This window comes from Mytilus trossulus, unplaced genomic scaffold (assembly GCF_036588685.1).
Source record: "Mytilus trossulus isolate FHL-02 unplaced genomic scaffold, PNRI_Mtr1.1.1.hap1 h1tg000247l__unscaffolded, whole genome shotgun sequence".
Lineage (NCBI taxonomy): Eukaryota > Metazoa > Mollusca > Bivalvia > Mytilida > Mytilidae > Mytilus > Mytilus trossulus.
In genome coordinates this window covers 77,108-104,096 of record NW_026963318.1, presented here as the reverse complement: position 1 = coordinate 104,096, position 26,989 = coordinate 77,108, and the positions used below count along the sequence as shown (strand labels likewise).

The following is a 26,989-nucleotide window of genomic DNA, read 5'->3' as shown; positions in this document are numbered from 1 at the left end:
ATCAAGAATACAGATTAAACAACACGCCGGGTAACAATGAGTAAAAGAAATATTGTTTTCTCTCCCGAAAACAGGGGAAAATCTCAGAATAAACGTCAACAATAAACCACAATACAATCAATGTTATCGTGTCGACTTCTTATTTTACTGTTATCATTTTGTATGTTCGCATTGTAATATATCTCCGTAATGTAAGGTTGCAAGCTTGAGGCAATTACTTGATAGCTCGTCTAAAATATCGAAATTCGAACAGGATAACAACTGGATTATGCCTGCTTTTCAACTAATAGATATTCCCGAATTCTTTTTAAAGAAGTAAAAGTTTTCAATGTACTTTGATACATTGTAAAGATAAATAGTAGTAGTTCCGAATCTACTGATGTTACATTCTGTTCATACTAGATAATTAAGATACAGACAGGTGGTGGACCAAATAAAATCTTTTAAAATGTTTAAACATTTTCCGAATGGAATGTTTAATTGATCACGTGATTAATAATTATGTCCTTTAAATGTTAATTCTATAGTGTCTGCAAACTAATTATCTATTAATAGTTTTATAAAATAATGTTAGGAATTTGCTTACTTCAAAAGTCGTACATTTAAACCCACCAGAGTGATCAAGTGCTTACAAAAGGTATGTGTACATGCATTTTATAAGATAAATAATCCTCAATTAGAAAATGTTTGTAATTAAACATCGTTTAAATGACTTAACTCTTGTTTAATAAATTTATTTTCATTTGAGAAAAACAAAGTGTTACCACGGTATAACACGAAGTAGAGGACGAGAGGATATATATAAACGACTAAATTTTTTTTGTATGGATTGTACCGATGTGAAAATATGAACTGTCAAACATAACATAGCCTATAAAGCATGCAAACACAATATTGATGTCATAGTAACCCACTCTGAAGGCTATCATATTCTTCAATAATCGAACAATCTACCTTTTTATACAATAACTTTCATATTTATGTTGTCAAATGTTTCTTTGGGACTCTATTGTAAATTGCATATACCATGTAAACGTTGAAATATGTTTAAAATAAAAAATCCTAATTTGGGTCAATTCGGTGATCCCAAATTTGACTGCGTATGCTCTTTTAATACGTCTAGGCTTTCAGCGAGGTTCGTGTTGCACAATATTATCATCCGATATATATATACAGGATGTGGTTGTTTAATTTTTAAATTTCCGTCAAAAACTAATACTGAAAATGTAGTGTCAAGTTACAATTACATCAAAAAGTGAATAATCAAAAACTCAATAAGGTTTATATTTAGTATGGCAACACCTGAAGTAGATATGTCTGACATTGGAGACATACAAAAGGAAAGAAAATCTGCAGAAGACAATTTTGAAGGTAAATATGAACTATTTTGATTCTACAACTTAACTGTTTCTAAAATATTATATGATATCAACTAATTAATCAATCGATAATTTTCTTGTACCTTCGTTTTATTTGACATCTTCTCTCAGTAATTGTCTAATATTATGATCTTCAACGCATTATTTACTTCAATTGTATGATGATATCATTGTGTTTCATTTATTTTCTTTTTTTGTAAAGATCCTGGCAAGCATCATTCATCTAGTAAAGATAAAGAAGAAGAAGAACTATTACATACACTTAATAATCATTTTAACGATCCATACACACGAATGTGTAAGGGTCGTGGACTTGGCAGGGTACCAGAAAAACTTATCCTCCTGCTGTTTGTATGGGTTTTATGCACATATCAGGTATTTGTTTTATTCAATTTATTTATCTTCAGTATCCCGGTAAATAGAGGCAACAGAATACCGCTGTTCAAAAGTCATAGATCGACAGAGAAAAAAAATCCGCGTCACAAACTAAAACTGAGGGAAACATTGAATTTGATGCTTCTGTCATACAAGTAAGAGGTTTAGCGCTATAAAACCAGGTTCAATCCACCGTTTTCTACATTTGAAAATGCATGTACCAAGTTAGGAATATGACAGTTGTTATCCATTCGTTTGATGTGTTTTTTCATTTGATTTACCATTTGATTAGGGACTTTTCGTTTTGAATTTCTGCGGAGTTCAGTATTTTAAGGATTTTACTTGTTTTTATAATGCACCCAGAACATTTATTTATTTATCAGTAAACGTGCTAATCCTTACAATGTAGTCAGTTGTATTCCAAACTTGGGGCACGATTAGGGATTGAAAATCAATATTTTCAGATTTTTTAGTTTCAAATGTAAAAACAATAGTATATCAAGGTAAGGAAATATCAACGAGTGTATTCACATCGAAACTGTTCGAGTGCTAGGCTAATCTCTCCTTTATGCTGCAACAAAGCCTCATACAAAAAATATGAGATTTTCTGTCTTTGATCTTTTATTTTATATTTACATATTCCCTGATTCTTTATTATAATATTACTTTTTTTTATCATTCAAATTCATACGTTTATACTGTCGCATAGTATAAAATATAGGTTTTTAAATTTCTCTCTATGGTATACCAAACTTATTTGTATTGGTAATTGTATCTTTATTTTTAAAAGAAATAATTTCCATACGAATAGATAAGCTGTTACAATCGTAGGAAAAAAATAGTGCACAGTTGCATAAAATTCCTTTATATAGCCAACAATGAGTAAGCAAAACTAATAGACATAAAAGGTAAAAATGTAAACAATTTGGGTGCAACATTTAACATTTTTAAATAGTCGAAATGAGTTCAAAAAGCATTGTTCTTAAATGATGTTGATACATGATTCGTACGCTGTATTATTTTACCTTTTATGTATTTTTTACAAAAGTTTCTCAATGTCTGGATTTTAAATTCAAATTGTGCTTTAGTCATCACATTCGTCCTCTCATTATGCATGACAGAAAAATATCTGTCTTTTCATTATGTTTCCTACATGTTTCAATTGTTTATTTTTGTATTGAAACGTTAATTAGTGTTATAATGTTTTTGCTTTTTTTCTCCTTTCAAAATTTGAGGGAATAAATCCTTAGAAATTCTTAATCTATTATTGTGTGAAAATATTTTGTTTTGTATTTGGCAAGAACATTTGAAAGGCTTGGTAAACTTTTTGCTTAATATATTACAAAAAAATGATGTGACAAAAGATAACATCTTAATACTACACGTGAAAAAGAAATACCAAAAACTTCATGTAGTGTGATAAATGAATTGGATAACCTGTGGAGATCATTGTAAAGCTCTATTTCGTTTGTTGTATTTATCAATCATGAATTATCCTAGATAAACAAAAAGAATATGAATATGAAGTTTCGATAGGTCCTTTGAGTAATTATAAATATCATATAAAATTTCCGGGACTCATAAAAATTTGCCGTTTTTGTGAAAAAAACGATGAACAATAGCTTACAACATGACGGTCATATTTTGTCATTATAGTTAGTACTATTTGGAAATGATCGGGCACAGTTTGCTGACTTTTTGGAACGAAATAATATAGCAATGAAACATTTATTGTTGAAAGACTGGTCCCAGGATTATGAAACTATGCCATATCCGCCATCGACTGGTATCTATGCCATTTACACCATAGATAACCTGTTAAAGCATATCAATCATACTGTTACAAACGTAAGTATTGCACATAATTGGTTGATTCTAAGGTCTAAATGAGTGCAATTGGGCCATGCAAAACTCTTCGAACTTTTGGGTAATATGCCTATTCTGTGGTGAATGATATTTAGAAAAAACCCATCATCACTATTTATTAACATAATATGTAAATTGGTCTCTTTGTCTCATACCAGGTTAGAACAAATTGTTCGTCCTATCACACCTTTAGAAAACATATATTAAACTGTACGTTCCAAATAAAGAATGAATCTATCTAAACGCATTTTCAACAGTGATTCGACAAACCTATTGCCGCCAAGCATTTTTTCAACAGTTATCCAACGATATTTTCAATGTTGATGTCTGCACACATTTTCCTTCGTAGTCGAAACCATTTCCGCTTATTGAAAATAATTGTCTACACAAAGTATTAACAAATCTGAATCATTTAGATTAAAGATTCTTTAAAAACAAAAACGAATTCACTGACTATCAATTGCATTAGTTGAAATGCATATATTTATATATTGAGATATTATTGTTCAACTACTAAAGAGAATTACAAAAAGGCAAGAGCTGATTTAAAAAAAAGGACTCATTAACGCAAGTTTGTCTAATTAACCTCTCCTCCAGGTATATATGTCGAGTAATTTCCATCTGTTAACTTGTATTAATTAAGATAAAAATGAAAAAGGTAACTAATTATATAACCCTTTTGAAATATTTTAGGATCTAAATCATCACAATAAGACCCGAAAAAAGATATTTATAACTCAAGCTTACATTGAATGAGTTGGAATCTTTATTTCATTGTCATTCCTTAATTTATAAATGGAAAATTTATACAAAGAAAGTTTTAAATCCTTCAGTCCCGGAGCATTGCAAAGATTGGTAATCGTGTAAAAGGGCATCAAACTATACAGGTCATTAGGTTATACTCATATTTCTTATATTCATAATTATATGTAAATTATTTGTCTAAAGGTTTACAATATCCCAACAACATCTGTCGGGTCTTTCTTCATCAGACGGATAAACGGAACAGGTGGACGCGAGAAGCCAGTTACACTGTGTCTTTATTATTACGAGACAGGAATATATAATGAAGACGAAGAAAAAATTGTAGCAATAGATACAACCCATAAGACAGGTGTTTTACTATTTAATACACAACTCTATGTCAGTAAACGTAAAAAAACAGTTAAATTCTATGATCATAAGCTAGGATATAAAATGTGAAATATTTCCTTATATATAGAGAGTATCATATGGCGTTTTCAATATCGCATCCGTATCAACCCGAGACACCAATATAATCCCAAGAGCTATGCTAAGGGTCCTTGGGCTGATATTGGTGTCTCGGGATGCTACGACATATGATACGGATTTTGCCATGTATCATTCTCTATATATACAGATGAAGAAAAGGAATATAACAACTGCCACTTTTATGACATGGTTATGAAATTTTAAGGAAAAAATGGTTCCTGGAAACTGTTTTTTTGGCTAGCCAAAACTCCTGCTTACATTTAAATGTTAAAAACACCGCTAAATTATGCTAACATTATGAGACAACAATACAGTACAAATAAACGCAAGAAAAATTAGGGCAGAGAAATACATAAATGAATAAAATACTAGTGCATTATAACATGTAAATTTTCGACAGCATATCACATACCTACATACTTTACAGAAAGCAAAATATTACATGAGAGTATAAACAAATATCAAGATAAATCCATGGGAAATACTTCAATCGCAAATATAATCTTTAACAAACAAAAAACGAAAAAGATAGAAAGAAATAACACAGCAATAACTCAAATAAAAATGGCTATTTGAGATTTTCTTGACTAACGCTTTTTTCTCTAAAGGCTATGTCTGTAATATTTTTTTTGATAAAGGTCAAGGTATGAGAAAGACCTCATCACATTTCTTTATCTTATATTTTAAGCTTGTTGAGATAGATTCGTTTCAACTGATTATCAAACTTTAAATGATTCAGTTAAAGGAAATAATTTTTATAGTAGATTGAATTTGTAAATAATAGGACCAGTTTCATAAAAAAAAATACTTAAAAATATTGAAAGAAGGTATCTGTTTACAATTAATGGAACTTATCAATATGTACTGGAAATGCTGATTTCCTATTAAAAAACAAACATACAAAATATCCTGTCATTGAAACTCTTTAGCATATTGATAATGTAAGTCGTTGTATTTACCAACAGTCTGTAGTAACATTGATGAACAAAGCCCGCCTGATTATGGCTTCCAACCAAGCATATCAGACCTGATGAGAAGTACTGATGGAAAATTAGTGAGGTAATTCAATTTTGTGTACAAATTTAACTTTTTTAATTTTAATGCTTGTATGTTTATATAAATTTGATATCCTGAAATCCCCTGAAATCAGACATTAACATAAATCATAAATAAACTCATTACCGATACCAGGACCAAATTAAGCATATACGCCTTACGCGCGTTTCGTCTACAAAGACTCATCAGTGACGCTCGAATCCAAAAAAGTTAAAAAGGCCAATTAAAGTACGAAGTTGAAGAGCATTGAGGACCAAAACTCCTAAAAGTTTTGCCAAAGACAGTATGGAAGTCAACATGTAAAACCAAGCTTTAGTTTAACATGAACAAATGTCTGCTAAAATAAAAATAAAAATAAGATTTAACCTTACATTATTTTAAAATAGAATTGTAACAGGTATTTTGTTTTATAATTTTTTACCTATTGTTTGACAGTCAATTAATTATTTCACAACCAAACACTGCTGATTTGGATAGGTTTTTATAGTACGCTTATTAACATTACTTTTCAGTGTAAAAATAAAGAGATGTGGTTGGTTCGTATGCGTTTTATTTCAAAATGGCAGTTCATGGAACGATTTTAAAGCTTTACAGTCCTTACAGTGTTTGTTCCATATTTGGGGAGAACATATAAAAAAATAAGCTTGCTCCTTTACTGTTGACGACTTTACTTATGTCTATCTTAAGTAAAATGTAATAAAAATGATGAAAAAGATAGTAGGTTAAAAATAAGCACACTTTATCATTTTGTCCCATCATCCTAGTTGTAAATGTCATATTTATTTGAGCAATTGCAAGACATTATGATGTGAGTTTTTACCAATTATATTCCAATTTCTCTAACTCAAACTTGACAGAAACCAAAAAAAATATTAGCGAATTAGTTCGTCAAATGGCGATTTCACGGTTATGTTGTTGATGTGTTATCGATGAACGACTTGTTTTCTCTACATATTCATATTTCATTTTAGGTTACTGTCAGTTAGCATTGATTTCAAATTAAGTTCAGTCCATTTGAATGCTGAAACTAAAAAGGCTATACAGTGTTACGGTATTCACGGCACTGTAAGTAATTTTTATTAAACTTTTCTTGAGAACCATAGCATATTTTTTTTTGTATTCCGGAGAATACGTTAGCTACACTGAGATCTGAAATTACAAGTATTTTGTCATGTTTCGCCTAAGTAAAGATACTATGGATGCAACAAAACATCCACATTTATTTTGAGAAGTTCATGGAAGACTTAATTCAATGACATCTAATAAGGTAGACCACAATGCATCAATTTTCTTGCAACATTTATTTTGTGTCGAATAGTTATGACAAATTTGCATGCATTGAAACTTTACGACTCGGATATTTGAAAATATTTGAAGATATATCTCCTAGTTGACCTGATATCTAAGAGCATTTTTTTCAAATCCTTATTGTTTTAATGAAAGGTAAGTGTATCTCTTTAAAAAGTTTAGGTACACACTCATGGATGGCTTGACAGTAATGGATACTCTGTGATTCATATATGTTAATATCATATAAGCCAAAATCCCATCCTTTTTACCTCATGCTGACAACAACGCATACAATGTATTATCAGTTTTTATTATAAAAACCTAGTGCATTTTTGCCGGTTTTAGCTTTGGTTTGTGGCTCACACCTTTTAGTATTTTATATATTTATGAACCATTTAAATCATACATTTTTTTCTCAACTCTACTTACAGAGTCCTTACAAAACTCTGGTAAATAAAGTTCGCCTCACATCGATTAAGAAGTAATGGTTTGCAATTGACATCGCTTTATCTATCAATTAAAACATTAGGTATGCTCATATCAAACCGATTAAATTGATCTGAAAGAATTATTTTCATTTTTACGTAATTGTACGCTTCTTTCATATTTGAATGCTCCATACTTTTATTTTCTTTATTTAAGCGTAAGACAAAACAAATGTTTGTTTATATTATTTGGAAGGACACAATTGCTATAAAGCTAGTTTTTCAATTTTTGATTATACAGGTTTTCTTTGATAATCGACAAATAAACGGACAAATAATAGTTAAACTTAAAACAAGTGTAGAAGAAGTAAAATGCAGTGCAGATAGTACGGTTGATGGTAGGTGAAGGATAAATTACTTTAAATATCTAATTTAGTCGGTTAAGTATTATTTGATGAATATCGCTTTTCGTTCATTTTTAGCTCACCTGGCCTAAAAGGCCAAGTGAGCTTTTCTCATCAATTGGCGTCTTGCGTCTGTTGTCGTCGTCCTGCGTCCGTCGTCGTTAACTTTTACAAAAATCTTCTCCTCTGAAACTACTGGGCCTAATTAAACCAAACTTAGCCACAATCATCATTGATGTATCTTGTTTAAAAAGTGTGCTTTTTGACCCGGCCAACCAACCAAGATGGCCGCCATGGCTAAAAATAGAACATAGGGTTAAAATTCAGTTTTTGGCTTATAACTCAAAAACCAAAGCATTTGGAGCAAATCTGACATGGGGTGAAATTGTTTATCAGGTCAAGATCTATCTGCCCTGATATGTTTAAGATGAATCAGACAACCCATTGTTGGGTTGCTGCCCCTAAATTGGTAATTTTAAGGATATTTTACTGTTTTTGGTTATTATCTTGAATATTATTATAGATGGAGATAAACTGTAAACAGCAATACAATAATGTTCAGCAAAGTAAGATTTACAAATAAGTCAACATGACCAAAATGGTCAGTTGACCCCTTTAGGAGTTATTGCCCTTTATAGTCAATTTTTAAACTTTTTTCGTAAATCTCCATGATCTTTTACAAAAATCTTCTTCTCTGAAACTACCGAGCCAAATTAATCCAAACTTGACCACAATCATCATTGATGTATCTAGTTTTAAAATTGTATTTTTTGACCCGGCCAATCAACCAAGATGGTTGCCACGGCTAAAAATAGAACATGGAGGTTAAATGCAGTTTTTGGTTATTACTCAAAAAACCAAAGCATTTAGAGCAAATCTGACAATTAGTAAAATTGTTTATCTGGTCAAGATCTTTCTGCCTTGAATTTTTTTAGATGAATCAGACAATCCATTGTTGGGTTGCTGCCCCTAAATTGGTAATTTTAAGGAAATTTATCTTTATTTGGTTATTATCTTCAATATTATTATAGATGGAGATAAACTGTAAACAGCAATAATGTTCAGCAAAGTAAGATTTACAAATAAGTCAACATGACCAAAATGGTCAGTTGACCCCTTTAGGTGTAATTGCCCTTTATAGTCAATTTTTAACCTTTTTTCGTAAATCTCCATGATCTTTTACAAAAATCTTCTCCTCTGAAACTACCGGGCCAAATTAATCCAAACTTGGCCACAATCATCATTAATGTATCTAGTTTAAAATTGTGTTTTTTGACCCGGCCAATCAACCAAGATGCCGCCACGGCTAAAAATAGAACATGGATGTTAAATACAGTTTTTGGTTATTACTCAAAAACCAAAGCATTTAGAGCAAATCTGACATGGGTAGAATTGTTTATCTGGTCAAGATCTATCTGCCCTGTAATTTTAAGATGAATGGAACAACCCGTTGTTTGGTTGCTGCCCCTGAATTGGTAATTTTAAGGAAATTTTGCTGTTTTTGGATATAATCTTGAATATTATTATGGATAGAGATAAACTGTAAACAGCAAAAATTGTTTCACAGTGTAATTTCGGGCCTGATATACCTGACTATGCGGTATGGGCTTTACTCATTGTTAAAGGCCGTACGGTGATCTATAGTTGTTAATTTCTGTGTCATTCTGGTCTCTTGTGGCAAGTTGTCCTATTTGGCAATAATACCACATCTTCTTTTTTATAATCATTAAGATAGATATACATTTCTTTTAAGTGTTAGACGAATTTTATAAACAAGCATGCATAATTGAATGGCATTACTCTTTATTGGCCTTAAATGTTAAAATAGACATTGGAAGATGTGGTATGAATGCAAATGAGACAACTCTCCATCCAAGAACTTGTTATAAAAGTAAACCATTTTAGGCCTTTATTGCTATACTATTATCGTTATCTTTATTATAATAAAAATACTACTACTACTACTACTACTGCTACTTTTTTTATTAATAATAATAATAATAACGATAAATATAATAATATAAATAATGATAATAATAATGATGTTAATAAAATACCACTACTATTATTATTATCATTGTTCATGTTATTATGACATTTGTTTTGTCAAATTTTGTGGATGATATAGTTTTTTATTTCTATTTTTCTAAAACGGTCAATAAATGGATTTCGTCAGCAACATGATATATTATGACTCTTTATAAAAATAATTTCATGAAACGTTTGTTACCTGAGAGGTACAATTTGACATCATTTTGATATTTCAATGTCTACACGGTGTTCATCATAGTGCATATGCTGTGAAAGATGTTTAATGTTGTGAATTACTTATTCATAACTATTTCCTTGATCATTTCAGCAAAAGTTGAGGAAATTGTGATTTCAGCACTTGTTTTATTGTTCTGTGGTCTACACGGACTGTTCTGTTTGTACAGTTGCATATCTTCTATCCTTCTGTGCAAGGTAAATATGTAGGACTCGGATATGCGATACGAACGCGGAAATACGATTGGCACGCTGAAGTTCGATGGTACTCGACGAAGTACAATGGTATTTTAGCTGAAGTGCGATGATTTGGAATGACGTATAGTTATTGTGACGTTTCTTTTAAAACACAATTAATTGTTTGCAGACAGGAGAATAAAATTTTGTAGATAAAGTTTTTCAAAATGCAAACAGCGGAAAGAGAAAAACTAAAATAACTAAAAAAAATTAAATCCAGAACAGTTTTGAGCATTTAAGGTCATGCAGGTGGATGTTACAAAAATTTGTAAAACTAAGACAAGCAACATATCATAAGGAACAAAGAAGTTAAAAGATGATCTGCAAATGAAGAAGTATGCGTCAAATATTTTGTATGACTGATGATATGTCTTGATCTTAATCTTAATGATGACTTTTTCTTCCAGTACATGTTTCCCTTAATTATATTTAATGATATTTTAAAAAAATATAATGAAATAAAAGTTTTTCGTTTTATTCTTGGGACAAATCCTGCTTTGTAAGAACCTGTACACTCAAGCTCCTAATAACGTATTTTGTTTCTCTAATCCATTGTACTAAATCGGAAGCCTCTAGTCTATGTTTCCAATTAAGTCTTTACTTCTGCGGGCTTAACGGATGATTACCAAATTAACTTTTGTTTGTCCGGACCAAAAATTAAACCGGAACTTCCAAATGCGAAGCTAGCCTTCTAAATACTACACAGCCTCATTAAATGCGATTCTTACTTCAGACCATAGCGGCTAGCTGGTATACACCATCACACTCAATCGTAACATTAACGCTAACCTTCGTACTTCAGCGTGTTTATCAATGCACTTCGGCTTGGATCATAGAATTTCAGCGTGACCGTAGCGGTTCTGATTCCTACAAATATATACACATCAACACAAGACAACAAACAAAAAAAATCCAACATGTCACCCACTTCGAATAAGTTTCGATTTTTTTTTCCATAAATTATCTACTTCCAATGAGATGTTACCATTTATGCAAACTCCAAAGATTATGAAATTCATTATAAAGACTAGTGTCATAATACCAAAGTGTTTGTTTAAGGTAGTTATCAGCTTGTTTTTAGACCAGTAAACATGGGTCATATCCTGCTTTATGTTTACTGATTGACTTAGCGATTTCGCATTTATTATGAATACACCTTCAAATGTTTTCCTGGAAAATATTTGTAATCGTCTATTGCATCGAAAAATAGATATGTTAAAGGTTGTATTTGGGAAGTAATGCTAAAACAAGATAGATGCTTTGGCGCATCAGAACACAGTGTCTTATTTTATAGTGGCAAACGATTGTATAATTTGTATAATAATAAAAAAAAAAGATTTCAATATGATTAAAGTCATTCTTCAAGAAAAAATACAAATAATTTTTTATACTGATTCAGAGAACAAAAGCCCTTTACAAGAAGAAGGAAAAAGGAAAGATACTATCTAATAGAGCGTGTTGGGAAATCTTCAAGCTGAATGATTTGATATTATGTTTTTCGAATATCATAACAATAGTGGGATCAGTCATGAAATTAAGTATTGACCATGGGGTGAGTAAAATTCTGTTTAAAATAATAGTAGACACATTTGAATTGAAATTGTTGGAATTTGATGAGGCTCTCATACAAGTGAAATGTTGAGCTAGCTATACCAACAAGTTTAATGCAACATAAAGAAACGCCTGTAACAAGTCAAGAATATGATAGTTGTTATGCAACCGTTTTGAACAGCGGTATACTACTGTTGCCTTTATTAATGTGATTAAGCTTTAGATTTCTGCCAACTGATTAGGGACGTTCCTTTTGGAATTTTCCTCGGAGTTCTCTTTTTTTTTCTGATTTTATATTTTTTGAAAGTATATAGACAACTTTCAAGTTCATCCGTCACCGGAAAAAACTCGTCAATTATACGCGCCTTTATCGCAGTCATCTGTGCGTTTAGGGGCGTCGTCACTTCCTTACAAGGTTGAGCGAGTGGTTGGAAAATTATAATTCTATATTGTACGAATTATTCGGCAAATTGAATTCTAAAAATAGACAATCAACACTGCTGTCATAAGGGAATTGTCAGTAAGTACCTACAGAGCAACCATTATTTCTAGTTTATCCTGCACAAAAACGATCACTAAGACGCTTGATGAACGTAAATAGTGCAGGGATACAGGCGAGCCCCTCTATCTGGTAAATGACGTCATAAAGGCGTGCATAATTGACGAGTTTTTGCCGGTGACGGATGAACTCGAAAGTGGTCTATTGTATCAAACAGAAAAAGTCGATGGCCGATTCAAGATTCAATTTATTAGGGAGGTTAAATCGGACGGAGAAGGTTTTAGAAAATCATCTTAATAGCAAAGAATATGCGCAGATGTTACTTATGAAAAATCTACAGAATGGAAGTTTTTACGTGTCAAGATGTCTTAAAAGTGAATAGAGTTAAGGTCGAATAGTTAAAAACCAATACAGAAAATACACTTTTTTTCTTATTTTAACTGAGGAAAACTGAAGACACCAGCCTAATTCATATTAACGTAGGCTTTCAAACAGAGTTTTATTTATTTATCATCCTTTATACATGTATATTCTACTCCAGATACAAACAAACTATATCATATCAATGTACGATACAACTGGTATTCTCCTTGGATTTGGATGTTTGTTTACATGGATGAGTGTTTTGCATTATTTAGCGTATGATCACGTTTTTGGCGTAAGTAAAAAGCATATGGAGTACGAAATATATATTGTTTAATTAACCCGGATTTGAACTATTTTATTTGTCGATATTTTAGTTGTCGGTTCTTTATTTGGCTTTTTTAAAACTATTTTTGATTCGAGTGTCACTGATGAGTCTTTTGTAGACGAAACGCGCGTCTGGCGTATATATAAGATTTAGTCCAGGTATCTATGATGAGTTTATTCATGTATTCATCTTTTTTACATTTCACATTTCTTTGCGTTAAGATATATTTTGACACACCATTTTAGTACACATCCTACAATTATATGATAAAAAGCTCATTGATAAATTAAAATTATGTTTAAATCATCAGTACAAACCTTCCCGATTTGAACCATCGCAGACAGAACCGTACTACTTTTAAATGGAATGTAATGTCACACACGTCTGCTACATAGATTTATATCGCGTGAAAAGAAAAGCGCATCGGAGGCTTAGAATTTATGCGAACACCACCAATGAGTCTTTTGTATGAAAAGAATGTTTAACTGCTTAAGACATCTCATCAATAACACACTACTGTTAAGTCTAATATTTTGACATTTAACATTTATATTTATAAGAAAACATACAAATTGTGAATGAATCTTGTTTGTTTTCAATTACATTACAGCTTTTATTTTCTGTGATGGAGAGATCAGCATTTATTGTTTTAAAGTTCCTGGCCTGCATTTCAATATTGTTTACTGGGTTTGTGTTATTTGCATGGGTTGTCATTGGACCCTATCATATAAAGGTATTTTATCTTATTTTATAAGGTCTCCTCTTTTCTTTAAAGAATTTGAAGAATAGTTAAAATAAGAGATTCATAAATGTTTACCACATTACTCATTTGACGTCCTCTTAGTATAGTTTTCATACAAGTTATGTGAAACTAGATTAGACAATAGATTCATGTTCTCAGACTTATATCCTACAGGTAAAACTAGTATTACATATAGTATGAGTAATGTTTAAATACAAAATATCAGTAGTGTACCAATGTTTGATATAGTAAGATCATCAAGGAGATACAAATTAATGTTACAATGAAAGCTTAATGGAGATCGCCATAATGATCAAGATAGGGTGTATTGACAGTGACTGAATTAATCTCCAGATGAGTACGCTCTCATTTCAAATGTCATAATAGGAGCAGGTAATACTCAATTTATTTCACTTGACTGGGCGGAGTTTAACCGGTTCGCTCATAATAAACCAGTCCATCTATAGTTAGGGGTTTAAGGATAAACTAAAAAAAAAAGTATCATTGTTTTGTAAATTCTTTTGATGACACTGATAGGTGATTAGAAATCAGTAATAATTATAACGGTAATCATCCTTATCACACACATCTTCACATAGACTGTCCTTATGCAAATTAAAACGTAAGCTCCGCCCGATCAGTTGAAATAACATTGGTAATAATTTAGGCGAATTAAGTTTATCGATGTTTACATTTCGTAAATCGATTAGGTATCGACAAATCAAGTAAAAAACCCAAAAAACTTGAGGATATAGCATGCAATCTCATATGGAATAAACCGATTATGTCGACGCGGTAAACATCTCTTGCTTTGCAATCATCACAAGCCATTCGAAAATAAAATTCTACACGCAGTCAAAGTCTCACCATCGGGATATGACACACTTGTCAAATGACGAATATGATTTTTATACTTGTATATAAAGATCGTGAAGATATGTCGCCTATAACCTGAGACACCGACATATTCATATCATAGTGTATTGCCAGATCTGTCCGTTTTGGTAAAAATTCAAATCAACATTTCCATGCGCCCGAAGAGCTTTTCAAAAATTACAAAAATCAGAAAGGGAACTGTTTGACTTAGGAAAAAAGTAAGTATCCCAAATATACGGAACTCCGTGGAACATCAAAAAGAAAATTCCCTAATAAATTGGCAAAAAAACAAGCTAAAATACATCAAACTAAAGAATAAAAAGAGTCAATAACAGTCCTTATACCTCTTTTGTAGCAGTTTTAGAAAAAAAAGAGCTCACCTTTGCTTATGCATACACCATAGCATGAACAATCAAGAACGCTACGTTTTAAATGAAAAATAAACTTACTTCTTTAGGCTAAATTGACCACGGATCAATAAGCTATGTTTTACAAATGTTTTAGGTCCCTTCTGGTTAAATAGCTCTTAATATTTATCATATTAATAATTATTTGCTTTTGAGTGTTTGGATTTTTAAGTTCCCAGTGATTGTTAACCACTGTATGTGGTTTCGAACGCATGGAATTTTTAAAGAGTTATTTCATTATAGTTTGATTTAAGGCAAATTATGTATAGAGAAAGGTATCAAAGATAAAAAAAATTGGAACACATTTATATATAAAATTTAATGAAAATGTTATGCCAAAAGAAAAAGCCTCACAAAATCAGGTTAAACAGAATTTGCAAGTGTGGCAACATATTCCTTCATAGGACAAAATATATTCCGTGCCTAATGTAACAGTTTGAGACATCTTTGATTATAATGCCAATCACCAGTGTTATATAGGTAATGGTACTTCAAAAATGCGCCATGAACATACGACTATTTATTGAAGAGTGAAATGTGATAAAAATGTCAGATAAGAATCGTTTTACACTTTGGTGAATTTTCATAGAAATTCTACTGGATCTACAATACCATTACATTACGATAAAAAAAAATGAATGTTTGCCCTGTAGATGTTTGATTGAGTTGTTTATTGTATTGGATTATATTTGTAGGTGGTTGCTGTTTCATTAACGTATTTCTCACATTCCTTTATTTATATGACAATGTGCTATAAGTTAATATCACATATAAGTCATGAGGGTGAATGACTTGCAAAATAGATGAATCTTTATCGTGATATTCTTGGACAAGCATTGTAATTTGGATTACATATTTCTTATATCTTTAGATTAAAGGTGAAAACTCATCATATGATGATCATAACAGTTCCTAACTATAATATCAAGTTGTTGACCGGGCAAACGTACTGGTTAAAAGTGTTAATTTAATCACGAAAGCCATGTATGTGACTGTCCCTATGGTTATTTATATGTTCATTTAACTTTTTTTTTCATAACTCTTGAATTAAAATCAAATACAAATCTTAAGAAAATGACAATTTAAAATTCAACGATGTCTAATTTCAACGTTAAAAGTTAATTGATCACCATAATAAATAAGCTGACTGGTCGATCGACGTAACTCGGTCTCAATATCAGAAGAAAGACTTCAGGAATAAGATAGATTGTTATGCCCCCTTTTATGATATTTCGGATTCCATTGATGGATATAACTTGTACAGCAGCAGTCTGCTACATCAGATTGGTTCAGAAACGAATAATTATAATGCAACATCGTTGGTGTTCATTTTGATTTGATAACTTCACCAATTGTCATGGCATCAATTCATAATTGATGATACGGAAACGTATCCCTGACGCCAGTTACCTTATCTTGCAACCGCCAGCACACTAATTAATGCCGTCGGAGCTTTCAATACAATACAGGTATCACTTTAAGGAACGACAGAAAAACATAACTTGCGTAAATCAAATCACCAATTGATGCCGTCGAAGCTTTTTACCATACAGGTATATGTGAAAAGAAAAACATAAAATCATGGCATTGGGATTATATATAAACCGCAATGTACTGTTAACATATGTTTTGTTTACTAAATCATGCTGGTAATTGATTTATATTTACAGTTTGCTTCCTGGATATCCACCTTCCAGTCTTTGTTGGCTATTATGCACGGAGACGAAGTTTATGTGACTTTTACTGCCATTGATTCTGAGAAAGAGATTATTTCGTATATCAATGTCATTTTTCTGGTGATATTTTTGGCTTTATTTACTTTAGTCACTTTAAACATATTTATAGCAATATTCAACACAGCATATGAACGTCAACATGACAATGCAAGTATATTTTTTTAATTTGTAAAACATATCTTATTCAGTAATCAGTAATCAATTTATAATCTTTATCTGTCATTAATACGAAAAGCAGAGATGTTGATACGTTAAATACAGCTTACTTCTCCCTGATGAGTTAAAAACGAGGGACGAAAGATACCAGAGGGACAGTCAAACTCATAAATCGAAAATAAACCGACAACGCCATGGCTAAAAATGAAAAAGACAAACAGACAAACACAGTACATATGACACAACATAAAAAACTAAAGAGTAAACAACACGAATCCCACCAAAAACAAGGGGTGATCTCAGTTCCTCCGGAAGGCTAATCAGCTCCACATGTTGCAACCGTCGTGTTGCTTATGAGATAACAAATCCGTCAAATAGTCTAATTCGGTAGGTCACATTCATGACGGGGAAGGGGATTGTAGTTAAGACGTAAGGAACATATCTGATATCATTTGTTAAAAGGTTATTCCACAACGGTCAACCAACTCGTGATGGCGTTCGTAAAATTAAAGAAGTGATGATTTCAATTTTCACCATTCGGAACTCTTGATGTAATAGCTTCCTTGTGAGCAACTATCCTCTATCAAGATAATCATGATAGGAAACGCAAGCATGGGAATATCGTATCAATCAGTTAACTCTTTTGTAAGCGAATTGAAGATACTTATTTTTTTCGACAGTAACCTTCTAATTATTCTTATGCAGTCAATCGAAAAATTTACCTTTTTTTCTTGTGTTATATTAATATACAAATATTGATTTTTTAGACATATAAAAAAGACCACAGAAGTGACCTTCTGAAATTTATAGGAAGAATGGAAACCAAAGCGTTTGACACCGCTGCATGTGTGTCATGTGTTAAACATTGTTGCCCATCGATGTTGGGATGTATGTCGTAAGTATGAATATTGCACAATTTATGTTTACCGATACTTCTAAGACCGCCCTTAGCTTGAATTGGTACTTGAAGCATTTATTATCTGTATTGTCTGCGGGATATACTATATATTCTACTTCAGTTTTATACATTTTCGAAAATAAGCGGGTGACTTTTTAATTTGATATTCATCACAAAAGCCATATTTATTCTTATTGGAACTCTGACAATATTTTTGTCGTTTATCTTAACAAATTGAGTATAAGGTGACCGTTCTTTCCCAAACTATGTAGTGGAAGGTAGGTCAAGGGTAATCGGTTCCTTCACCGAAATTGAAAAAGTCTGCGTAGATTGACAGGTCTAACCCACTAGAATTTCTACGTCAGATAACATTCGCAAAGTAACACACACAATAAAAACATACCCCATAGAAAATTGACGATCGATACGAAAAGTCAGTATGCATTGTGGGCTAATAGGAGTTCACTATCACTTAAGAGCACACAGAATTTATTTGAAAATGTACTCTGTATTGAGACACCTCGGATATGTCGAAATCTTAGTTTTGATTTTCGCGTGTGAACCTAATGTTATGCATGTAAGGTTTACATCATAGTTTCCGTTTTCCAAGCTCAGATTGAACAAACCTTTCTTAAATTGTCTGTTAATACAAAATATATGAAATTAAGAAATTAACTCCATCAGGTACAATCGCCCGGAAATGAATTTTGCTATTTTAGGTCATTAGACGTAATGCTCGTCAGCTATTTCGGTTCCTTATCATCCGTGGGCTTCCGGTATTTGGCTTTCAGGGTTCCTGATGAAAATTAATCCTGAAATATCAAGCATTATAGGTGGCAAAGCACCAAGACCGACGTACATTTTATCTACATTGGTTGCGTACATTTTTAGCTCACCTGGCCTAAAAGGCCATGTGAGCTTTTCTCATCACTTGGCGTCCCTCGTCGTCGTCGTCGTCGTCGTCTGTCGTCTTTAACAATTTTTCAAACATCTTCTCCTCTGAAACTACTGAATAGATTTGAATGAAACTTAGCAGGATTGTTCCTTAGGGTATCCTGCACAAAGTGTGTGCTTCGATTGTTGATCCGTCAAAAAACATGGCCGCTGTTACTTAAAATAGAACATAGGGGTCAAATGCAGTTTTTGGCTTATATCTCAAAAACGAAAGGATTTAGAGCAAATCTGAAATGGGGTATACATGGTCATTAGGTCAAGATCTATCAGCCCTGAAATTTTCAGATGAATCAAACAAACCATGGTTGGGTTGCTGCCACTTAATTGGTAATTTTAAGGAAATTTTGCTGTTTTTGGTTATTATCTTGAATATTATTATAGATAAAGATAAACTGTAAACAGCAAAAATGATCAGCAAAGTAAGATCTACAAATAAGTTAATATGACCAAAATTGTCGATTGACCCCTTAAGGGGTTATTGTCCTTTAATGACAATTTTTCACAATTTGTTCATCATATTTGCTAACTTTAAAAAATCTCCTCCTCTGAAACTACTGAATGGATTTGAATGAAACTTAGCAGGATTGTATCTTAGGGTATCCTGCACAAAGTGTGTGCTTCGATTTTTGATCCGTCAAAAAACATGGTCGCTGTTACTTAAAATAGAACATAGGGGTCAAATGCAGTTTTTGGCTTATATCTCAAAAACGAAAGCATTAAGAGCAAATCTGACGGGGTTAAAATGTTCATTAGGTCAAGATCTATCAGCCCTGAAATTGTCAGATGAATCAAACAAACCATTGTTGGGTTGCTGCCACTTAATTGGTAATTTTAAGGAAATTTTGCAGTTTTTGGTCATTATCTTGAATATTATTATAGATACAGATAAACTGTTAATAGCAAAAATGTTAAGCAAAGTAAGATCTACAAATAAGTCAATTTGACCAAAATTGTCAATTGACCTCTTAAGGAGTTATTGCCCTTTAAAGACTTTTTTCACAATTTGTTCATCATGTTGACAGTGACTTACTTTAAAAAATCTTCTCCTTTGAAACTGCTGTATCAATTTCAGCCAAACTTAGGCTAAATGAGTTTCAGAGTATCAGAGTATCTAGTATAAATTTTATATTTCATTTCCTTGTGTGTCAAGAAACATAGCTCCTATGGCTAAAATAGAACATAGGAGAAAATGATATTTTTTTTTGCTTTTGAAGAAAATAGGACGATTCAAAGAACATTTAAATAAATTGAAAAGCCAAAATAATCATTGATGAGAGATTAAACAAAAAAAAACCAGGTGAGCGATTCAGGCTCTTGAGAGCCTCTTGTTTGACTATATTTGCTATCAAAGTATTTTCCTTACAACAAGTCTCATTCAATAGTTTAAATAATTTGATATGGAGAAATACTTGGGTTCCTGTCCATAGTTGAATACATTGTTCTTCCATGTAGTTGTCTTTTGATTTTTTGGATGTTTTATTAGTTTCTATCTTATTTACAAATCGGAATTTGATGAGACTGCCATTAAAGTAAGAGGGTTAGCGCTATAGAACCAGGTTTAATCCACCATTTTCTACATTTGAAAATGCCTGTACCAAGTCAGGAATAAGACAGTTCTTGTCCATTCGTGTTTTATGCGGGTTTTTTTTATTTGATTTTGCCATGTGATTATGGACTTTCCGAATTGATTTTCCTCTAAGTTCAGTATTTTTGTGATTTTACTCTTTACATATACCAAACGCTAGATACAAAATGTTAAAAGTAAACATGTGGGGGAATGGAAAATATCTACATACAAAAGATAAAAAGGTGAACTGAATAGATCATATCGTATGTTTTTTTCCAATATCACGTCTATATCAACTTGAGACACCACGTTAATCACGAAAGCTCTGGAATTAGGTTTGATACGGTGTATGCTGTTGATACGTTCTATTATTATACATGTTTCTAAAGTACAATTAATCTCTCTTATGTAATTTTTCAAGAGACTTGATGAAGTACATATTAGGGAATTGATAAGGCTTTTATAACCGTGACTTATATCGTTTACGTGACGTCATAAAGGTAAGGGTTAATTAAAGCCTTTACAACCGTGACAGTGACGGTGACGGTGACTGATATAGATATGATTATGGATGGATAATACAGTAGGATTATCATTAATTTATTACCTATACAATTTACCTCTTACTGAGTATATAAAAAAGGAACTAGTCCAGTGATCTTGGAAATTTCCCTCACAGCCAAAATTGGACCCTTTAATCAATATTACACGTGGTAACACAAGGTAACATTTGATTTGGTAACACAAGACAAACATGTTTTTGATAATATGTGTTGGTGTGCATAATTTGATTTTTGTTTTGTTTTATAATGGTACTTTTATTTATTGTTTATGATACTTGCATGGCAAAAGTAAGTTGAATATATAAAAAAGTATTCTCTTTCAAAGCAAAACAGGTTTGTGAGTGCAGTTTGCGTACGATTACCACTCACTTTCTCTATTTTACTACATAACTGAAATGTTATGGAGCCTCCCTTTTTCGAAATTTAAATGCAATTTGAGATCAACATTCGGATTTTATGTCACTGCTGTCTCGAGAGCGAATATCTGAAATCTAAAGTATTTAATTAAAACTCTTTTCTGAAAACAGTAATTTCCGACAATCTGAGCATAGATCTAATAATTTCGATCATGGTCTGTAAATGTTATCACAAAAAGAATAAATTAAGATGAAATATCTGAAAAGATATCGCGCTGTAATCACGTGTTCACAGTAAATTGAACACATTGTGTTAATATTCTTGTATTAAAATTCGTTTAGTGGATTGAAAATTATGTAAACAATCAATCATATTGATGGGAACATTAGTATGCTAATGTATGCATATTCGCATCAGTGGCGGATTCAGAGGGGGCGTAGAGGGCGTACCCCCCCCTTTGCTCGGACTTATTTTTTTTTTGTAAAATTATTAATCAGACTAGACTTCGTGAATTTTGTCATTTCCCGAGTATTTAATTTTTATACAACAATTCTTTACTTATAAAGATATTTTTCGCTGGTATTTACTGATTGTCAAAGTCATGTGATTTGCTATGGTGGAGTTGACCAGTGCGTTGAAAAAACGGCACACGGTCATTTTGAAATTCAAATTACAGTAATACACATTGCTTAGGCTGAGGATGTCATGACAATCAGGAAACCTTCAAAGCGACATAGGATTGAGCAAGAACGTATTGACTTCTATTTCACTATTCCACCAAACAGAAAGTTATAGTAAATATTATACTCTATAGACTATTACACTCTCATGAAAAAAAAGTTCCATAATATTATTTACCTACGAAAACATGTTTAACCCGAAATGCCCCAGCTTATTTTATAAATAACAAAGTTGAACAATGATCCCCGGTCATCCTGCCGCATTTTTGCGCCTGTTCCAAGTCAGGAGCATCTGGCCTTTGTTAGTTTTGTATTATTTTATTATTAGTTTCTTGTGTACAATAAATTTTTTGGAAATTAGTATGGCGTTCATTATCACTGAACTAGTATATATTTGTTTAGGGGCCAGTTGAAGGACGCCTCCGGGTGCGGGAATTTCTCGCTACATTGAAGACCTGTTCGTGACCTTCTGTTGTTGTTTTTTCTATGGTCGGGTTGTTGTATCTTTGACACATTCCCCATTCCCCATTTCCATTCTCAATTTTAGTATAAGCTCTAGAAAAATTTCAAGTCTCATGTACGAACCATTTGATTTGAGGAGGCAGTCTAAGATATTTGAGAAAGAACAAATTGATTCTGATTCTTGCTTTAAACAAAAATTCTGGCCGTATCTGGATTGAAAGCAATAGTCGTGTCCACTTTTCTGCTATTAAAAACGAAAATTTCCAACAAAATTATTTAGCATGAAATGAACATGATGAATAAAAACGGGCATAGTTTTTTTGTGGCCGGGGTTTGCATGTCTGACTGGAATGTCTGTTTCGCCGGACTTATATATATTGAATACTTTTTCAAGACCAGACTGTAACCTGCCTGCTGGGTGTGACCTTTAGGTCTCCATTTGTCGACCTTCATTCTAACTTCGTTGTCATTTCAGACACTTTCGTAATCTTTGGTGGATTTGGAATCCCTCACTTCGGTTCTCTAAGTTATGTTGGGTGAAACATATCAATCAAACATTTTGATAAAAACTTCGTGTTTGTCTTTTTTAACTCGTGTCGGTCGTATTGTAAATTTCATCGAATTTCCTTGTCTATTTTTTACTGACAAGTCCTACCCACATCAAATATATCAGTACATAGCTTTGGATCAATACTATCATTTTACGATAGACAATTAATAGGGAAATACAGCATAAAAAATGTCCAACCCTTACACTTTACAGCAACTATAAAATATACATGCCCCAAGCCAGGAACCGTTTAAATAGTGCATATTACACTTATTTTATGTTTTTAGGCCTAAACAGGTACCAAAAAAAAATTCGCCTCGCTCCGCTCGGCAATTTCAAAATCTACGCCCCCCTTTCGAAAATCCTGGATCCGCCCCTGCGCATAGGACAATGTACCTGACCTGTTTGATAGTACAAAAAGTAGCAACGTCTTTCAAAGTTCTTTCTATTTCTTGCAGGGTCATCTTTGTTATCATTTTACAACACTAATTAAGATACGTCTGTATATTTCAGGGTTTGTGATGAGACAAATACAATAAAACATATTACCAATCAAATGCAAGACTCTATGTTGCAGTAATTGTCTTGACGATGTAATTTGATGTCAAGATCAAGGAAGTTAATTTGCAATAAACCATTTCATCAATGTTTTCATATTTGTATTTTTAAAAGTGTTGAATAATGTCCATGTTGTATATAAAATAGTATGTTTCAGTATGTAGCTGCATACATCAAAAGAAGTGAGATTAAAAAATGCAGTCTATATTTCTATAAATCTGAAAAAATGTTCTATTATCACACAAACATTTTGTTGATTATTCAATCAAATGTTTTATATAAATAATGATAAGAGATCGATACCACATTACTTAAACAAGAAAACAGCAACGAAACACAACGTCATTGGATATTAAAGAATATAAAAAAGACATGCACAATGCCATGAAATATGACGAGGCATCCACATCTTTCATCTAACAGATATTCAAACTTTATTACACTGACAACTTGAAGACATGACAATTGCAGCAGACAACAGGTGTAAGCCTATGGCGTCACTTAAGTGTTTGCATGGACCAACTTTAACTTTAAATGTTGTTTATTATTTGATAGCTCTGAGTGCTTTTTAATTGAGAAGTTGGTACTCTTTCTTTGAAATTTGTCTCGATATTTTATCCCCGTTATTTGTAGTATATAAAATAAGGTATGTGGTACGATTGCTAATGAAATGACAGCGATATAAACTATTATATTTTATCGTTCTACCTTCAACATGGAAAAGAACTCATACGTATAGTCAGCTGTTTCGTGTTTTTTCTATGTTGACGTTGCTGTTTGTTTGTTCTTATGTTGTGTTGTTACACGCTATGCCAAATTAAGGGATTTATTATCAACATTATGTATGTGCCTGTCCGGAAACAGGTGATTGTGACCAAGTGGTTGTCGTTGGCTGTCTTATTTATTTTCCTTTAAATGTATCCTTGTTAATAAAGTAGGCCGGTAGTATTCAAGTATGAACTGTTAAACATTTCCCATATATTGGCCTTATGTAGAAAGAATAAAATAAAATACATAAAACAAAACAAACTACAAAGTAAATACAATACAGAAAGTCCCTTAATAAATGACAAAATAATAAGACTAAACACATCAAACGGAAAAAACAACTGTTAAAAATATTTCTGACATGGTACATATATATTTACTTATTTGGGAAAATGGTGGATAAAACCTGTTTTGTGCTAGCTGAATCTCGTATTTACCTGCATTGGGCAGATAACTTTGTTTTATTGACAGCTATGTATGAGCAAATGAACCAGTTCATATGCAAAAAATTGCAGTCAACATAGTGAAATCATCCTGTACACAAATAAGACGGACACATGAAAAAAGAAAGCTATATATCTAATTTTTGTATATTTACACCAAGCCTATTGTATACAATATTTTAAATAACGAGAGAGTTTTTAAGACCTTTAAGATGAAAGATATGAACTCTAAATATCCGGATTACTTATGTGCATCGTTAAAATATAATTGAAGTCCAGTGGTCGTATTAATTATTGGAGACATTAACATCGGAGGCAATACACAACAAAGAGACTTGTTAGCCAAGGGCACATATAGAATATCCCAGTCCATCAAACGGAAAAAGAACTTTCGGTTACTGATAGATGTTGTAAAAGGTTAAGCAAGAAAATTGGTAAAATGCGATGACGATGAACTAAAACTGTTCACTTTGTCTGAAGGGACCAAAGCTATTCAATCATGCATCCCGAAACTACGATGTATAAGCACAAAGGTTTTGAACTTATTCAAGAAATCAGAAGGTGTGAATGCTTTATCCTCTTTGCATGAAAGATATGTTGTCACTCTAGCAGAGAAAGCCTCTAACAATTTTGTCTTCATATGCAAAAACAAAAAAGCTTGGAATAAAACTGATAATCTTACATATTCTTTAACATCGCTAACAAAGGATGAAAGGTTACAAAATAACAAATCTGTCCTACTTACTCTTATATCAAAGGAAACGAAGAAAATCTGTCGTCATTTTATTGGATACCAACTTCTAAAACTCTTTATAAAGAAAAAAGTAAAATCACAAAATTACCCCGAATTCTGAATAACATTATAAAACAGTAAGTCCGTAATCAAATGTCAAAATCAAGAGCTAGGCGGGTCCTCTCTCTTGCAACATACGGGTGTCAAGCCAAACAGATAAAGGACAGAGAACCAGTCAAAATCAAGAGCTCACTATGTAATCCTGTCGGCAATGGGCTAGATATGTCAACAAGGTGTTTAATCTTCATCACTATACAAACAAACAATGTTCACAAGGATACACAAAAGGACAAAACACATAAGCAATATTTAAGACAAAGAAAACAAAAATTGAATATTGCACAATTACCCAATGAAGTGAAATATAAGTACCGAACAACGTCAAATGGATATCACCAAAAATAGATTAAACAGTAAAATTAATATTCAATAAGTCAAATAGAATAATACTATGAGAACTGGATTAAGAGTTATGAGAGCGTGCATTCACCATTATTTTTGGAAATATTTAATCCACCAACGGTTAATGTTATGTCTGGAGTGCTATCATGCAGGGCTTATCCTGTCCTTTAGTTGGATTGTTGCATTTGTAGGCAACACTTTTCAATTATAGAAATACATCACATCCGAAACTAGTCATTGGCACATTCGCAGATGAAAAGCAAAGCATAGATGTCCTGAAAAACACACGAAAATTTAAAGACATTGATGAGTACAAATACATCTATGAATGAAGCAAACATAAGACAAATAATTAATTCTATTCCAGCGTGCAAATTCAAGGTCGGATGTGTAACGCAGAAAACAAATCAACATTGAAGCCAGTCAATTAGTAAAGATGCTAAAATAGCTAGTTGGAATTGTAATGGTTGGTATATGACACGACAAAATGATGATAGACGAAATTTGAGGGAAAATAATATAACGGCAATGAACTATAATATAGTTGGAATTTGCAAAAGTCATTTGAGAAATGATCAAACTTTAAATCTAGAAGGTTGTAAATGGATTGGAAATGATAGAAAACTACAATGTAATTTCAAACAAGGCATGGCGTGGAAGTGGGGAATTATATTTTTTAGTAAAAACTCGGTTCATGACAATTTTGAAGTTGATATTCTAGATGATAGAAGAGATGACTTGTTATAGCTTTATTCAAAGGCAAACATGACCCAGATTTATGTATATATTTATGTGTGCTATTTACA

At 32.1% G+C, this 26,989-nt stretch overlaps 1 protein-coding gene across 2 annotated transcripts; it reads left to right on the top strand.

Annotated features, from left to right (window-relative positions):
• The first annotated feature begins 580 nt into the window (after positions 1 to 580).
• LOC134701592 (mucolipin-1-like) lies at positions 581 to 24,083 on the top strand. 2 transcript variants are annotated; one of them, XM_063562733.1, is made up of 15 exons: positions 581 to 637; positions 1,292 to 1,371; positions 1,582 to 1,754; positions 3,411 to 3,602; positions 4,569 to 4,734; positions 5,819 to 5,912; positions 6,881 to 6,974; positions 7,926 to 8,022; positions 10,388 to 10,491; positions 11,930 to 12,082; positions 13,122 to 13,238; positions 13,882 to 14,004; positions 16,967 to 17,179; positions 17,956 to 18,083; positions 23,733 to 24,083. In XM_063562733.1, the coding sequence occupies exons 2-15, from the start codon at positions 1,293 to 1,295 to the stop codon at positions 23,797 to 23,799; spliced, it is 1,800 nt and encodes a 599-aa protein (XP_063418803.1). In that variant the 5' UTR covers positions 581 to 637; position 1,292; the 3' UTR covers positions 23,800 to 24,083. The 2 variants fall into 2 exon arrangements, with proteins under 2 accessions (XP_063418803.1, XP_063418804.1); XM_063562734.1 differs by lacking the exon at positions 581 to 637 and having other exon boundaries at positions 1,231 to 1,371; positions 23,733 to 24,080.
• Positions 24,084 to 26,989: the final 2,906 nt, after the last annotated feature.